General features: G+C 37.1%; 1 protein-coding gene across 1 annotated transcript in view; it reads right to left on the bottom strand.

Annotated features, from left to right (window-relative positions):
• Nucleotides 1-2,031: 2,031 nt before the first annotated feature.
• The window catches only part of LOC109104842 (breakpoint cluster region protein-like), a 67,935-nt gene continuing 51,540 nt past the window's right edge, over nucleotides 2,032-18,426 (bottom strand). The window contains exons 9-23 of the mRNA XM_042778852.1: nucleotides 13,360-13,481; nucleotides 12,900-13,065; nucleotides 12,142-12,261; nucleotides 11,958-12,033; nucleotides 11,761-11,865; nucleotides 11,510-11,584; nucleotides 11,287-11,384; nucleotides 10,744-10,875; nucleotides 7,387-7,446; nucleotides 7,199-7,308; nucleotides 5,937-6,076; nucleotides 5,696-5,830; nucleotides 5,488-5,593; nucleotides 4,809-4,971; nucleotides 2,032-4,592 (exon numbers count right to left, since the gene is read on the bottom strand). Of these exons, the coding sequence (XP_042634786.1) occupies nucleotides 4,503-4,592; nucleotides 4,809-4,971; nucleotides 5,488-5,593; nucleotides 5,696-5,830; nucleotides 5,937-6,076; nucleotides 7,199-7,308; nucleotides 7,387-7,446; nucleotides 10,744-10,875; nucleotides 11,287-11,384; nucleotides 11,510-11,584; nucleotides 11,761-11,865; nucleotides 11,958-12,033; nucleotides 12,142-12,261; nucleotides 12,900-13,065; nucleotides 13,360-13,481 (1,698 nt within the window). The 3' untranslated portion in view covers nucleotides 2,032-4,502. The remainder of the gene's footprint in view (nucleotides 4,593-4,808; nucleotides 4,972-5,487; nucleotides 5,594-5,695; nucleotides 5,831-5,936; nucleotides 6,077-7,198; nucleotides 7,309-7,386; nucleotides 7,447-10,743; nucleotides 10,876-11,286; nucleotides 11,385-11,509; nucleotides 11,585-11,760; nucleotides 11,866-11,957; nucleotides 12,034-12,141; nucleotides 12,262-12,899; nucleotides 13,066-13,359; nucleotides 13,482-18,426) is intronic.

Here is an 18,426-nt window from a genome sequence, read left to right as displayed (position 1 = left end):
TGACATCTTACAACCTGATCTAGCCTTGTCATAAAAGTTTAAAATATCTTATATTAATTTAAGAAATAAATTGTATGTATTTATTTATTTATTGATCTACCCCAAATATAAAGACCCTAATTTATATATACATATATACATATATACATATATATATATATATATATACACACACACATACACACATGTAATTAAAATAAATAGTACAATTATATAAGTTGAATTTAATTAATATTTAAAGCACTTAATATAAACATCTTTGTATTTATGAATTGCATTTGTTAATGTATTACTGACTAAATGAAGATGATAGGAAATATGAAATTTTACATTGTATCATGAAAATAGCACATTAAAATCGGGGTTTTTTTTAAAATTTTTTTTTTTACTCAGTGAGGTTACAACACACGGCTCAATACTAAAGTTCCCTCACAAGATTAAAGTGACTAGATCTGTCTTACTGTGGATCCAGGAAACGTGTGTTGGGTCACATGCAGCAATGGCAAACTAGTGATACTGAGTGATTGACAGATACCAGACATGAAGGGTGGGTGGGTTTAAACTATGTTTGGTGACCAGCAAAGAGCAAAACTCACTCAGACACAACAAGGATCAACAAACCGGCCTGCAAGATGAGGCGACAGAATGACTAAACAAAACAAAACAACATGTTAGAACTGAGCAAAAAAAAAAAAGGAGACATGTAAATAAAGTGGGAAACAAGAATTGGTGAAATCTGAAGGGAGCAGGCCTCTCAGAGCAGGCAGGGCCGTGATGGGAGAGGGATAGTCTTATCTGACCTCATCCACGCTGTAACGGTCAGAGCTTTCATGGCCTGCTGAGGGAGGAGCGACAGCCGGAGGAGAGAGATACAACTGTGGACATGAGTAATCAGAGACAAACAGACAAGACCGTACTCTCCTCCTCACTCTCTCCTGTAACAGCTCTGAGACAGAATGACAGTCTGCATTTTAACTCAATCCATCCCTCCTCTTCCTCAAAGCTCAGAGTCTCAAATAATGAACAGGAAACAGAGCTTCTTATCGCACCACTGGAGGACTGTGTGGCCTCTGCAAAAGCACAGAACTAGACAAAATGCACCAAAAATAAATCATCTACACTGGGAAAGTCTTTCCTGACGTCATGATGACATATTGATGAATACTTTCAAATAAGAAAGAAAGCTCTCTGTAACGAAAAACAGAGACTTTAAAGAGTTACAGAAATGGGAAACTGACTATACAGTTTAATTCAAATCATATTTAATAATTTCCTTGTCACATCAACATCAGTTTTCTTGCATTTGCAATGGTATAGGGTACATTTAATAACTTTAGTGTTGTTTTTGAATAGTCATGTGATCTGAAAAGGTGTTTTTCACTTTATCTATACTGAACAGTGTTACATTAGACATCTAGCATGTAAACATTGATGAAAACGACTTTATAGAGACTTTTTTTAAAACGTTACTGAGGTAAGCATCACGAGAAATATACAATAAATGCAAAATAAGAAAATGAGGAAGAATGGGGAGAAAAGGAAGAGGGAGACTTTGCCGAATTGACTGCATTGTTGTTGAAACGTGCGTGTTTCTCTATATTGTATGCAAAAAGCAGTTCGTCAAATGAGTAGAATGAACAATATCCAGATTACCTCTCTGCCACTCGTCTGCTGTTAGTCGATTGTTATTTCTCAAGGCAGGTATTTTAGTCACCCCCATGAAAAAGATAAATAAATTATAATAAATAAATTAAATTAATAAATAAAAATAAAACCTACTGTAAGCACACAAACCTGCACAATAATGGAGCAACGCTGTGTTGCCCCCATGTGGACACATATTTACATTACATATGTGCAATACAGTCAAATGAGTTTCAAAGCATGTTCTTCTATAAACATGCATGCACACACAAAAAAAGTAAATGATTAAATCAAACTAATGTAGTATCCAGAATGTGTAAAATATTTCTCTCACTGTGTGATACAATCTCAAAAGTTTTAGAAAAAAATAAACCTTGAGCCAGTAGGTATTCATATACAGGAGGTTTTATTCAACATTTTGTGTATAAACATAGGCCGCAAATGCCTTCCAAACATTTCAGTCTGCAGAATTCATTATCTGTTTGTATAGTCCTATAACCAGAACATTAAGGTATTAGCAAGAATAAATAGTGACAAAAACCTTAAGAGGGAAAAAGGGAGAGCATCCATAGCCTGTCCCGGTGGCTGTCCAGCATGTCTTCATGTGTTTAAAGGCAAGGTTTCAACATAAATCATCATAACATTACAATGGATGACACAAATGGACCCTTGCAATGCTTTCATGACCAATCATTTCAAAACTGTTATACTTTGTGGATACAAATAAATCTGGTTATAATGTAAAAAGCAAGTTTTCAGATTTTGCTTGTAGACGTTTCCTACTGTGTGATACAATCTCATTACGTTTATAACAAGAAATTTAATCACATTAGTCTTTAAACTATGTGCAGTGCAAAGAAACATCGCTTCTCAAACATCATGCGCTGTATCACTCCCATTATGTCCAATATTCCTAACCCAGTAACATTCAACAATCTAAAAAAAGCACATTAAATGAGCAATTCACACAACGGGAATGCTTTGAATCACCTAATGCCTTCTGACAGCAGTAGATCACAGTTTGATGTCAAGAGCTTTATATTACAAAAAGCGGGATATCTCTAGAAGAAACCCACATGTGGTGCTGAATTCAGTCCGGACAGGTGCAAGATACAGGAAATGTACATTTAGTGTCAACAATCAAGAAACAGGACAGACAAGATGAAAAGTCTCAGACACGCTTTTACTGCACACGTTAACGAAAAAGCTTTAGATGGTGGATTAACAGCAATTCCTTTTTTAATTGCTGCACCACTTTTTGTATGTATGGCAGTCTTCAAAATCCTTCTACAGTAGCCAGAATTTGGTATAATGTTACATCTCAAACGCACAAACACTTATCAAACTTAAAAAAAAACAAAAAAACATTAAAAACACTTTTAAATCAAAAAACATGCCTGCATGTTAAATAAAGTAACTAAAGCACCTTTAACTGAAATAATAAGCTTAAGAGCATTCATTTTTACTGATAAAATGAACAGAATTGCTATAAAGACAAAATACCTTTCATTACCATTCATTATTAACCCTTCCTTCATTAAACCATCTGACAGGATTCAAGGATAACAGATTGTGCTATATACAGCGTTGTTGTTTTTTTAACCTTAATGTCTTCCGGTGAGACAGAGAGGCACTGCTGTATGCTTCTCAGCGAGACATAAACCACAGTGTGCTGTGAAGCTAGAGAGAGAGCGGATGTGGATGACTAATGCGAGCTAAAAACCTCTCCGTTTGGTCATCTCTCAACACTAGATATATGGCAGGGGAAACGCTAATGTTGTGTGCTATCCTCTCAGCATTTTCAAATGCTGAACAGATTCAAAAGACAAGAGGATATGTAAGGAATCTACAGTACTTTGTATCACAGATAAGTTAGCGATAAACATAGACGTACTTTGAAAAGACACTAATGTTGATATCTGTCCCCAAATAAATAATAATTATTCTATATTACATAAAAAAAAAAAAATCAGAATAAAGAAAAATATATTGAATGTACTTCCCTCTCTCCCAAAATATGAGGGGGAAAAAATCTTGACTACGAAAGTATAATGAAACATGTATCATATGTTTTTAAACACACTCATGAATGCTTAAATATTGCTTGATAGAGAGGTATGGGCCAAAAAAAAAAAAAAAGTTTTTTTTTTTTCTCATTTTTGTTTGTTTCTCAATGTTATCTTAAATTAGAAGCACATCAACACTGACAATAACTGAACCGAACACCATCTTCTATGAAGAAATCCTTTTAAATTTAAATGAATCATTTAAATGAATGACATACACTAATAAGAGCTCTCCATTTGACTTTTAAAGAGTCTGCAATAAGAACTACGCTGAACTGTCATGTAATTATCTATCATATAAAAGGATTTGAAATCTGTAACGGTTTAGAGCTGGATACTGAACTGTAGCAGCACAGAAAGAGCATCAGTGACCAGTGGGGACAGGCGAAATGAGGACAAACAAAAAAGCCAGAAGAGACAGAATTCACTGTCACCAGCTGATATGAAAGACCAGACACAAGAGCGTGCTCAGGGATCTGAGGAGTCACAAAATGAAAAGCGAAGGTGCTGAACGGACACTGATGTTCAGAGGAAAACTGGCGGTTCACATGGATGGTTCAGTCATATTCAAGGTGTGCTCCGAGTAAGTCGAGTTCTTCACCGTTTAAAAGGGCTGTGTTGCCCACTAGTGGCGACAGCTAGAAAAAAAGCGCAAAAGGCGAAGCACTCCTGCTTTTGCCCAGGAGGAGTTGCTCTTGTGCATTCCAGTGTCCGTTATACCCAAGTGGTTGGACATGCTTGCTTACTCCCTCTCCCACTGGTGTAAGACTTACAGTGGGAATAAGGATTCCTTTATACCTCTGTGGAAAACAGGATACTCTGTCTCTTACTGTCTGGCGTCGGGATGGTCTCCAGCTGAAGGAAATACAGCAAAACTTGCACCTACAGAACCAAAGAAGACATAATTATGCACATTTCAGGTGAAGTGTAATGGATAAAACATAAGTGCATTACTGTAAATGTGTTTTCCATTGTTTTTACAAACAGAGACACATTTAAATGATTTTCAATGGTGCTTGACATCATGTCTACAGTCCTTAAATTGTAAATAGTCAATTTTCCTTATGGTCCATGCTGAAAAGAAGTCTAAATGTGTACCTGTGACATGACTTCCAGTGACCAGCTGTCCCCCATCGTGATAGGCTGTGTGGGGTTAGTGGGGATTTTACTGTCCTTCTCAGCAGGTCGTAGCAGGGTTGGGCCAAACACGGTGGCCAGATTGTGAAGAGACATCTTGTTTACGCTCTCCTTTTCTGCAACCTTGAAACAAAAAGAGAAAGAGCAGGAAGACAGGAAAGCGAGATTATCAGTATATGAATGCATCCAGTTTGCTATTATATAATTACATTTAATTACAATTAATTACATTTTTCTCCCTCCAATAAAAAAAAAAAAAATCAAATAGTTCATATGCATAATATTTATACAGTTTGGTGGCACTGAATAAAAAAAAAAAAAATACAAATCAATGTGCCCAGACAAGATGTTATACAGAAATGAGAATGTTTTTTTGATTTTTTGCATAACGGCAATGAGAATTTAAGGGGAAATGTCTTTAATAAGCTTAATATTTCTTAAAGAAAAGCACCATGCAATCAGACCGTGTTTCAGAAACGTTTCTATCAGCCAATCATAGCCTTAACCCTTCCCCTAAATTCATTCAGCTATGATTTCTACATATGAATGTTCCACAAACAATGGATTTTGATCTAGAAATACGTCTATCTTGTTGTTAAGCCTCTTAGAACACTGTCAAAGTCATCAGCATCTTGTCTACCTCTTGAGATGATCCAGCAGGAAGAGGAAGGTGACCAGGTTGGGCTCTGGGAGAGAAAGGAGGAGGTTCAGCATACAGCTCTCCTTAGCTACGCTGTCTGAAAGAGCTGCAGAGAAATGAGGACATAATCAACATAGTTATACCTTCACAAAGCCAAGTCTGCTCGATACTTAGCAATGTGTTTTCCAAGAAAAAACAACTGACGCACCAATGCCTCCTGCAAAGTTAGGGTAGAGCTCGTCAGTGAACAGGGGCTCAGGAAGCTCCCTGAAGTACAGCTTCAGCGTTCCAGCAATGGCGTTCACATCCATCTCACTCATCATTACTGACACGTCTTTATTATCTGTTACAGAGAGACACAGAGAGAGAGAGATCAGCAACTAAACTGCCTGACTGGATGTGTCTGTCATTACTCTGTGTATCATAACACAGGTTTGATAGACACTCACTGGTGTCAAAGGCAGTCTTGAGTGCCTGAATGTCAGTGGCCACTCCTGAGACACGGTAGATGCCCACTTCCTCCATTCCTCTTCTCTCGATCTCCTCTAGACACTGTCTGACGATGTAGGGCACTTTAGAGCGTTCCCGTCTAAGACAAAAAAAGTAATACCAGTATCACAAGACCAGCTATTTGATTTTAATGATGATAAGACCGAAACAAGGACTAAATTTTTTTACTTACATTCAGTAAAAATAGGATAAACAAAACAATTTTTTTGAACAAATTTGTCATTTTAAGCATATGATCTTAAATCTAAAATTACTATTTGTGTTCACATACATTAAAATAATTACATTTATATTACATTATCAAATATATTACCATTACCGTTAAATACATAACACTACCATTATGCTCACCAAGGTTGCATTATTATTATTATTATTTTTTTTAATAATTTAATTAATTAATTAATTTAATATAATTTAAATTGATCCTCCAGAAATCATTCTGATATGCTGATTTGGTGCTCAAGAAACATTTCTTATTATTATCTTTGTTAATAAAGCAGTTGTGTTTAATATTTTTGTGGAAACCATAGCACATTTTTCAGGCTTCTTTGATGAATTTACTGCATCTTTCCTGAATAAAAGTATTAATTCTTAAAAACAAAACAAAACAAGAACAATAGTGTATACGCAAATGAGACTTGAAAAGTATGGCTTAAATTTGTTTAACTGTCTGTCTTTCAAATAAAGCTTTCACAGTTTCAGAAAAGTTGGTTTTCATGCTTTTTCGAATTGACAGCCTGTGTTCACTGTACATTTTCATTGTATGGAAAAGAGCAGCTTGGAAATTCAGCAGAATAATTCCTTTACCTTTACATTAATCAGCGGTAGGTGCTGCTAATGTAGAGACCTTTGATGCACATGTTAGGGTCTGAGCATCTGTACTGGTGTTGTCATGTTGTCTTTATAGCATTAATTGGTTCTGCCCTTAAACCCATTTGGAAGCTCATTATAGGCAATCCTCATTACTGTCAATCAAATCCGAACACAAACACTGCACAGAAAGGGCAGAATTCTATGAAGCCTATTTTTATAGAATTCTATACCATTTACTATTTTCTATACTGTATATTCTAATTTTCTTTGACACAATGAATCCCTGAAGAAGCATCAGCATCAAAATGTGTGCGCTTTAAACTCGAACCAAATAATTTTCTAGTGTATGTTCATATATCTTCATATAAAATGTGTGCTGACTCACTTTGTCACTGAGGAGATATTTACTCCAAACACACCCATGGGCTTCCGTGAGGACATTCTCTTCAGGCTGAACTCACGGCTTGTGAACTTCATGGATATCTTCACCTCAATTCAGAAAAAGGTGTACAATTAGTAATTAAGAGTGTTGGATGGTAGGATTTCAGCAGAGGAACAGATGAATACACTTACCCCATTCATAGGTATGACTGTTCTCTGCCAGTCTTTACCCTGGAGCATTGGAGGATCCAACTGGATAAAAAAACAAAACAAGAAAAAGACATAAAATACAATGGGATTTCCAACACAGACACAGAACATTTGTCTTTTTGTTGAGATCTACAGGGCTTTTTGGAAGACACATGTCTTCATCTGTTATTAACACCACCAATGTTATGAAAGGCTTGTAGTGATGTGAACATTTTTCATACTGCCACTTCTCCTTATACAGCAGTTTTGCACATCACCAGCCAATTTCTGACCCCTCTTAGCAAACGTGGGGCCATCTGGAGTGGGCCAAGTTCAGCGTGTTCCTTTCCCTCATCCTGGCCTAATCTCCATATGGTCTCGTGTAAGGCCTGATCCTGCTCTGCTATCTAATCTCATCATCTCAGTCATTACAACCTGTATGTCAACGGGGCAGGGAGAGAGAAAGAGTGAGAACTGGGGCTTTGGCCACACACCAATACCAGCTTAGGTCATTAGAGCTCCACTGGCATAGGAAAAACAACCCACACACACAAAAATGCAATATTAACCTTTATTACTATTACCACATATTTTTAATATGCTACCTTTACATCTCGGTGTGAAGTAGACTACTGACATAAGTGGCAAGAATTATAAATAAAAGTTATAATATATACATATTATATATAAATATATATAAATTAAGATTAAAAAAAAATATATAATATTTTGAAGTATTGCATGTCACACTGCAAAACACTGCTGTCACTACTTAACCAGTTACCAATACACAGCTGTTAAACTGAAAACCAACCCACACAAACAAAAATTTCAACATAAACAACTTCATGCTGTTTTTTCCTTCACTTTACCTTTCTTCTGTGCAAGACATTTTGTACAAGGTCCCATAACTTTGTTCCTTTGCCTGCTGGGGCAGTTTGCGTGGAAATATCTACCGCCACACCCTTCACCAGCCCCACATCACAGTCCTCAACGGGTGGACAGCAGCTCCTGCCCTCCTCACCAAGTCTTAACCACTCTTCACTCATCTCCAACGTATCTACGACTGTGCAATAACTGAGCAGAGATCTTCAGCTGGAATTGGAAATCCCTTAAGATGTAGTGCGATCTGGATCTTGTAGATCCTTACGGGTTATATGATGTTCTAAAAAGATCCATGGCTGCTCCAGATGTCTTCCATTCAAATAATACACAAAGAGGGTCTTCAATATCAGATGAAGTGTTTAAGTAGCTCTTTAACAATAATACATCCTTAGTCCGGTGCAAGTGTTGAGCTATAGTGATCCAATTACTCTGTACACTGCAAATGCTGATATTAATGATTTATCCAGATTCTCAGAGAATCCCAAAATCTACTGCTGTTCACTTAAGTATCTTATTTTCTTTTGTAAGTCTGCGTAACTTTCTATTTCCGCACCTCCAGCTCGTAATAGATGATCCCTTGACTTACCTCAGTCTGAGTAAGCTGCCCTGCCCTGCCCCAACCCATACAAAGCCACTAATGTCCAGTACACCAATCAGAGCATCTCTTAAAGGTTTATTCTGCTGCCATGCAGTACTGTTATCATTTACAAAAATTTACAAAAAAAAAATAATAATAATTTTGCTAACTGAAATAGGTAACAATTTAATAGGTAACAATTTAAAAAATTTTTCATGATTTAAATAAATATTTTTTACTTTTAGACCCTGAATTTTATACATTCTATATATTAAACATGAAAAATCGGCATTATGTAGTGATACACTAGATGGCAATGTCTGTAAGATATGTGACAGCATTTAACACATTTAAATAATATAAGCTAACACATAACAAGCCCTAAAATTCTAAAATTAAAATATAAAACTAAATTTACTAAAGAATTCAAAATAGCAGTTTAATAAAAAAAAAAAAAACTAAATTAACTATAAACTTAATTGAAAATAATAATTGAAAAAAAAAAACTAACAACACTTTCATATTTACGTCTTTGAATCTACCTATTATATTTCCAATTGCAGATCAGTCCAGATATATTTAGAAAGTTAATATGTTGGCAGACCACATGAAAGTGCACTTTCTAAGGAGAGAACTTAAAACCAAATAGCAAAGCAATGAATCATCATATTGTTTAAGAAGAAAATTATTTGATTTTACAAAGACCGCATTACTTAAACAAAAGAAAGATGATCCCAAAAATAATGCATTTTATGACTTAAGGACTAGGGCAGAGCTTTCCAAAGTCACAGCTGGCTGATGGGGGGCCTCGTCTTAAACAAGTCTGCTTTCAGGACTACAGAGCGATCATAGCACAGCCCCCTAATCCCTCCCCCTTCCCCCACGATACACCAACTGACGCTTTGAAACCAAAAGCATCCAAACCTAGACTTTACATGCAGTCATTTGTAAGGGAAGAGAATTTTGTGCTGTTTGTGTGACCCCACAAAACTCTCTAGGGAGGGGACTGATAGGTCAGCTGATCTGACGTTGTTTTGAGTTTGACAATTTCTGACAGGACACATGAATTATAGATGATTCGATGCCTAAAAAGCCAGGGCAGAGTGAATAACACCCTACCTAATAAAAAGCAGATTAAATGTCTGGAGTATAAAGGCCAGTCCCCATCTGTGACTGTTTCTCATAAGAGCAGATATACCTTTGACCGGACTCACTGAGGGGCCAGATGGAGAATGACACTTAGCTCACAACAGTTCACATGAGCCATGCAAATTTATGCTCACAACACAAACAACCTGTTAACCATTAGGGATTTGTAAAAATGACTTATTAGTGGGTTGAGTGAGTCATTAATAAGTCTTGTATAAATAGCCTAGTTTAGAGTCGAGATTGAGACATTTTATCGATTTATAGATGCCAATTAAGATGAAAAGGCTAAATAACAAAAAATAAATAAAAATAAAAAATTGACTAGTGGTGTTGATGTATGACTCGACAACCATTCTCATATCATTATACTCCATTTTTGGTTAAAAATGTATATAGCAAGAGCCTGGGTGGTACCAACCAGTGTTCAACTAAAACTAAAAATATTAAAAATCGTTTTTACTAATTGCAATGTGCTGAAATAAAATATAGATACTTTATGAAAAACTTAAATGAAAATTAAAAATGTTGCCTTAATAAACCGAATTACAAACTGAAGTGCTATACTTACTAAAACTAAAACAAAATAAATCTAAATAGAAATATAAGAAAAATGAATGAAGGTGACAAAAAGCACATAAAATTAATGAAACCTAAACTAAAAACATAAAAAAACTATTTCAGAATATTAACAGTAATACTAAAATAACACTTTCAAATTTGTTACAGTGTTTTTTCAGTAAAGATCATACCGCGATTTGGCCTTTGCCCATAATTCTGTCCGTGCTCTCTCCATCCTCCTTGTTCATCTTAGCTTTGTTGTAGCTTTTCTCGTAACACAGTAGACGTAATGTCTGGGAGCCCTCCAACTCAATCTCAAACTCCTGAGGCAGAAACAATACAGAAGAACTACATTACCCAGAACATATAAAACAAATACACATAGTAAACATATACATAATAGCTACCCTCAGAACATAGGGGAAGTCGTGGCCTTATGGTTAGAGAGTTTGACTCCTAACCCTAAGGTTGCGGGTTCAAGTCTTGGCCTGACAATACCACAACTGAGGTGCCCTTGAGCAAGGCACCGAAACCCCAACTGCTCCCCAGGCACCGTGGCATAAATGGCTCCTTAATTTGAGGATGGTAATTGCTCTTGATTAAAATGTAAAATAATTTGTCTAGAAGGCCTTCATATTCCACATGGCCTCGCTTCTGTTTCTCTCAAGAGTATTTCAGCAGGCAGGTCTTTTGGTATTGATGATGTATAGACAGGGACGGGCACATGGGATTACCTCATTCCACTTGGGTTCTGTGGTGTATCTGTACACTCTTGTTTTGGCTTTATTCACAAAGATGCCGAAGGAGTCCACCTCTAATGTGCAATACAGATCTAAAGAGAGGAAAAGGTAAGAGGATCTGTAAGATACTGGCTCTTTACAGGGTGTTAGGACAGGCTGAAAAAAGTGTACATGACCTTTGATGAGCACAGAGAGGAAAAAGGAAAGAGACACATACTTAAGCTCTGTTTAAGTCCAGAGGCAGAATGGACAATTACATTCAAGAATCCGTACAGTCCTGTAGATTCATCCTCTATAGGCGGAGAAAAAAAGTAGAGAAAACTGTTCAAAACATGTTTAGAATTAACTTTTTAACTTTTAACTTTTTTGTGCACAAAAGAATCATGCACAAGAAATCCATGAAAATTTGATAAGATTGTAAACAGTTTTGATTTCATATTATCTGGAAGACCTGTGCAACTCTCTTACCCTCTTTATTGACAGTGAGGGGTAATTGATGGACCGTCTGGAGTTTGAGACATGAGTTGGTGAGCATCTGAAGCTCCATGGACGTCAGGCTGAAGGTCTTAAAGCCTGGAAAATGAGCAAGTCTTCAGTTGAAAAAAACAAACAAAAAAAACACTATCACCCAATTTATTGCTGATTTCATTGACACTGCCACTCACATTTCTTTTGCTGTTCTCGGATCACTTCCTTCCACTCGGCACGCTCGTAGTCCGATGAGATCAGAAAAATGTAGCTCTGAAATGTATAACCGACATGCACTGTAAGCATGATCAGGAATGTTGAAAAGGAGTGTGAGGATGAAAATCAGATAGGACAGAAAGGCTGTGAATCACTGGCTCTTACCTTTCCACTGCGGTTGTGTACTCTGAGGGGCATGTTAGGAGAGTTCAGCAGCAGTAACAATTCCTGTTCCGACAGCTTCTTTTTCAGCCTCTCCATAACCTTCGACCCTTTGTTGGCCCTCTGTTGAGGCAGCAAGCAAAAAGTAATCTTAAAATCTAGTGAGCTGTCTCATAAACTTCTGAATGCATGTATGTTGCCCAGAAAATTACGTCTAGTTCAGAAGGTTTTGAGACACAGCTTTTTACAGCCAAATATACACTATTTCAGAAGTAAATTTGAAGTAAATTTTTTATGTATTTAAAAGAAGTCTCATGCTTACCAAGGCTGAATTTATTTGATCAAAAACTGTAAAAAGTAATACTGTGAAATATTATTACAGTTTAAAATAGCTGTTGTAATAATATATTATATTTATTTCAATATATTTTAATATTGAATTTATTCCTGCAATGTCAAAGCTGAATTGTCACATGATCCTTCAGAAATCATTATAATATGTTGATTTGGTGCTTAATAAACATTTCTTATTATTATTAAGGTTGAAAAAAGCTTTGTTGCCTAATATTTTTTTGGGGAAGGGGTGGGGGGTTAAACTATTATGCACTTTTTCAGGCTTCTTTGAATTAAAGAACAGAATTTTTTAGGGTTAGGGTTAGGGTTAGTAATATGAAAACAGAACTATTAATACATTAATACATAAAATGGGGTCTATTTTTTCACACTTATTCGAGTGAAAAGTTTCCTAAAATATCCTGTACCCTCTCTCTCTGGATCTCACTCCTCAGGGATGAGATTTTGATCTTAATGGCATCCAGCTCCTCATCAGGGGCTTGTGGGATAGGCAGGGGCTCAGACTCTTCTGCCGTTTGGAAAGTGAGGTCCGAGAGAGGAATGTACCACTTGGAGTCATACTGCTGGCTCTTACTGCAGACAGACAGCACAAGAGGGAAATGGGGTAATGGGAAAAATAATTTAATATCCAGGCAAAAATACATCCTGAAATCTGATTATAGAGCACTGATGTTGGTGCAGACTGGGCCCACAGGTCTGAAAAGCCAGGATGTTAGACTCAGGTTGTGAAAATAATACAAGTGTATCTGACTCAACAGTACCTATATGGTAAATGAGAGTAGAACTGGTCCATTTTTAACAAAGGGAAGATGACAGGGCAGACAGAATTATGGAAAGATAGAAATGAAAGGAGAAGAGTGTCCCTACCCTCCAATCTGCTTCTTCAGTTTGGCACAGAGCAGGAGGTCAGTAAAGAGAAAAACATGGCGTAGTTTCCGAGCCCCTTCAACAAGCTCCACCATGAAGCCATCCTTCAACAGCTGACGGTTCTGTCATACACAAAAACAATGTAGGCAATTTTCAGTTCAGACATAGCTTTAAAAACAACTTTAAAAGTAAAAAAAATAATTAATAATCTACTGGGATTTTCACACACAACCATCTCTAGGGTTTACAGAGAATGGTATGAAAAAGAGAAAATATCCAGTGAGCAGCAGTTGTGTGGACGAAAATGCCTTGTTGATGTCAGAGGTCAGAGGAGAATGGGCAGACTGGTTAGAGATGATAGAAAGGCAACAGTAACTCAAATAATAACTAGTTACAACCAAGGTTTTTAGAATAAAGTCTCTGAATGCACAACATGTCGAACCCTGAAGCAGATGGGCTAGAGCAGCAGAAGACCACACCGGGTGTCGCTCCTGTCAGCTAAGAACATGACAATGAGTTTACTTTACTCAAATGGCTTCCACAGTCACCAGATCTCAATCCAATAGAGCAGCTTTGGGATGTAGTGGAACGGGAGATTCGCATCATGGATGTGCAGCTGAAAAATATGCAGCAACTGCGTGATGCTATCATGTCAAAATGGACCAAAATCTCTGAGGAATGTTTCCAATCTATGCCACGAAGAATTAAGGCAGTTCTGAAGGCAAAAGGTACTAAAGCAAGGTGTACCTAATAAAGTGGCAAGTGAGTGTGTGTGTGTGTGTGTGTGTATATATATATATATATATACACACACACACACACACGCACGCATATATTCACACAAACACACACATACACAAATGTAATGCTGTAATACTGTCAAATAGAACAATTTTGACATGTTGGTGAGAACTGCCACTAGGGGGCGGTCCTACTCTATTTCCAAAAATCAACTCTCAAAAAGAGCAGTGAGCTGGTGTTAATGAGTCTTTGTGTTTATGAAATGAGAAACCTGGAAGGACATTTTGAAACCGGTAACTCCTGTCCACAGATCATATGGTAAGCGATAGTCCCACGAGCCTAAGCAGTGGTTAATGTGTGAAAACACACACATATGTGCATAACGCAGCCCCCGGCCATGTCACGCATCTGTGCTCCCACAGTAACACGTCACCTCTGCAGTGGGGAAACAAAAGATATCACAAGCATCTCATCATGAGACGCTCTAACATGGCTCCACTCACCTCCACATTCAAAGACCACTCATTTTTGAAGCAACAACATCACTGCCATTGACTTGAGTGAATTTCCCAGCACTGTGTGTGTGATGTGCTGTCTGTAGCTGGGGACACAGAAGAGATGCAAGAGTCAACGGATACTCATTCCAAAACTCCCAGCATGCCAGGCATGTTGTGCGTCACTGCTTTTCCAGAACAAAGTGTAATGGCTTGATTTCAGCTTATGGCACCGCCAAAAACAAGATTTCTATTCCACATGGCTCCATTTCTGCATACAGAAGTGCAGTGACAGAGAAAAGAGCCTCTCTCCATATCTCTCCCAACAGGAAGAGCAATTACATTGTTTAGTCAATGCAAACAGTTCAATCAGCGGTTAACGGTGCCCATTTCTCCTCAGCTCAGTAATTAATGTGCGAGGTCTTCAGTAAGTAGATGGTTACTGTCTTAAAATAGGACAGATGAATCCAGTAGTGAATGAAGAGACTCAAAGTGCTGTTTGTGCTCAAAAGATCACACTCAGCAATACTGAAATGGGATCCTGGGAAACACAATGTTCCCAAATGCTCCCACACCACCAAGATTATATTGGTCCAGTTTCAAAGCTGAACCATGCAGGAAGTGCATACCACTTCTAAAGAGCTTATCTAAAACTTGCTTGCTGAACTCTTCTAGAGAAAAGAGAAAAGAGGAAAAAGAAGGGAGGGCGACATGTTTACAGAAAACAACAGTGTTTGGTGACATCACTGTGAGTGGAGGAACCTTCGCAGATCTCACTTTGCCACAAGCTATTAATCAAAGGGAAGATCAAGCACTCCGTATGTATTTATGATTCTTGTCCCAATGGTAATTCACTCAGTCCTCCAGGGGTTGATATAAACAGTAGAGAGCTTTATTCTAGGGATATTCTGTGGTCTAATATTTTAATATAATGACCACTAAATTGTATAATTGACCATTTATTAGTTTGCAGTAATTATTTTTATGTTATGGCAGAAAAACAATAAATGGCTAAAAAAATACTATTATAAAAATAAATAAAGCCCTCAAAAACCCAAAATCAATTGTTTTAAATGCTACAAGGCAATTTAGGCATCACAATATTACAATGTATAGTATGAAAAATGGATATTAATTTTGAGGTTTGCTAAAGATTACATTTAAAAGCATTACTGAATGCTTTGGGTTTTTAAAAATTTGCTTTTAGTGAGCGTTAGATAGTAATCTAAATGTAAAAAAAATAAAATAATAATAACTACTATTATAGGAATTATTATTATAGTGAAAATATGTAATTTATAAAAAAAAATATATATATAATCATGGTAAAAAGTAATTATTGATGTTTATTATTTTATTATTATTATTATTGTTATTTTGATGTTCATGTGTATTATTTTATTTTATTTGCACAGGGGTAAAAATATTATCTTAACCTCAGACTAAAACATAGTGCACAAAGATCACTGTATCTCTAAAAGGGCAGCGAACTGTTCACTTTAATTAATAAGCTGTTCATTCCCTTATACTTTCTATTCAACAAAGAACAATACAATAAAAACATACAACCAACAGCAGACACTAAACTCTGTTTCTTTCAAAAAGCACTATACATCAGCATTCACATGACTGGCATTTCCAGAACAATCTAGCTGTAGGTGAAATGCAAAGCCCCTCTCCCTCTCTCTGTCTTCTTCACCCTGCAAAACACAGGCACACACACACCTGTCCAAAAACAAACAAGCTTGGTATCTTAATTCAATCTCTTTCGCAAACAGTTGTACTGTACTGTACACTGTTTGCAAATCTATACCAATATCTTACCAGTCTACAGTGAACATGATGTGCTTTTTCCTCTCCGTAAAAGAGGAGATCTCAGCACATCAGATGACATTTTCCAACAGTTTGCAATATTTCATAATCACCCACTACAAACAGACTGAAACCACTGAAAATTAAACACACACAGCCATTTAGAATAAAAAAAACTGAGCGGCTCAAACTGTTTGTGTTTGTGTGGTAAAGACAGAAACCCCTCTGGGTTGCACATTTTTAGCCTTCTGAACATAACATCCTACTTAAAATAATTTTTAACATGAATATTTATATTTTTAGTATTATGAGCATATCCCTGTAAATTTTTATGTGTTTAAATTACCTCTCAACAGACTGTGCCCTAAAGGTAAGAAGCAAAATGCTCATCACGTGAGTCTGTGTGTGGTATGTTGATGTGCATACGTTTGTGATAGTCTTTTGAACAGAGCAGGTGGCTTTGATGAGCCTGAGGTCATCTGGTTGTGTATGCATATGTTTGATGTGTATATTCAGGAATTAGCATGTTTGGATTGCTTCTGTGTGTTTGTCTTTATGTGGCTTTTGTGCATAGTGCAGACACGTCATATACATATTTACATTGTGAATGAGTGTGTGTGCATACACGGTCTGCAATGTCACATGTGTGCAGCAGCTACATACAAAGCCCATCATACATCGCTGTGTGCGAGTGTATCAAAGACGCTGAAAGCTGCTTTCTGAAATCAGCAGGTTCATTTGCATTTTAATTAAGTGGCTCCGGCCCAGCAAGTGCAGGCCTCTGGGGCCACCCTGAATCACTTTTCTCTCTCTCACCCACATACCTCCAGTTTCCAGCACGGGTAACACTAGAAGCCCATAGCTAATCAACGCAACCATGACCTGAACAATCATGCTAATGCTTATAGCTGCCCACTGATATCAGTTCTGAAGTTACTCTTAAATAATGAGATCATTGTTCATTTGCATCAACCAACGAAGTAAGCTTAGGGTACTATACTGTACCTCTCTACTTAAGCTAGATGCATCTCTAGAATAACTAAATGAAACAAATGAATGAAACAATAAGAAGTACTAATGATACAATGATATAAAAATTATAGCTGATACCAATTAACCAGTAATTATTTTTGTTATAGCAGGAAACCAATAAATGGCTAAAAAAAACTATACTAGTTTGTGTAAATAAACAAAAAATACAAAACTAAAAAACCTACAAGCAAACAAAATAGATAAGGTGTTCTAAGCAATTTTTAGAATGCTACATGCCAAAGTTTAATAATCATGGTCTTTTTAAGTCCCTGAAGTATGAGCAATAGAATTAGTGATGCAGGCCTTATCTAATAAAGAAATCATGGCTATTAAATCATCTAGAAACTATAAAAACAAAAGGAAGGCAAACTAAGGCTTGTGTTTTCTTAGACTGGACTGAAAGACAATAGGCTCCACAACAACGTTGATTTCCATGAGTTTCTTTCATGCACATACTATCAGTATTTGATCAGTTGGCCCCAAGGGTGTAAGGCGGTAGGGGTGTAGGGAGTAAACTCCTCCTCACAGTTTACTCGAAGTAGGCGGAGCCTGCTTCACACAAGATGGCCTTTCATGAATAATCAATGAGTTGCGAGTCAGAGCAAGGTGGCTCATTAAGGCAAATTACACGCAAGCGCTGGTCGCCATCAATCATACAGCAACAATTCATCTGCCACTCTCCTGAGGCCACATTGCTGGAATGAAGGAGGCGGCACAGAGAGTCTCCGTGTCAAAAACCAAATGTATCTTCCCAAGATAATTCCCAAGATCTCTTTAAGGGTAGAGGTCAACCGAATGATCGGCCGGCCGATTAATCAGCCGATTTTTGGCATTTTTAATTAATCGGCATCGAAAATTAGGCTGATTTATAGGCATGCGCACCAGCGGGCAGCTAAGCGTTGTTGCAGAACTCCCTCTGAGACTGCATGAGAGACAGCAGCTCACACTCTGCAGCAGCGGCTTGTTCACACACAGCTTCAGCTAATGG

The sequence above is a fragment of the Cyprinus carpio genome, chromosome A21, assembly GCF_018340385.1.
Source record: "Cyprinus carpio isolate SPL01 chromosome A21, ASM1834038v1, whole genome shotgun sequence".
In the NCBI taxonomy this organism is placed as follows: Eukaryota; Metazoa; Chordata; class Actinopteri; order Cypriniformes; family Cyprinidae; genus Cyprinus; species Cyprinus carpio.
Note: the sequence above shows the minus strand (reverse complement) of the source record. Positions and strands in the feature narration are given on the sequence as shown.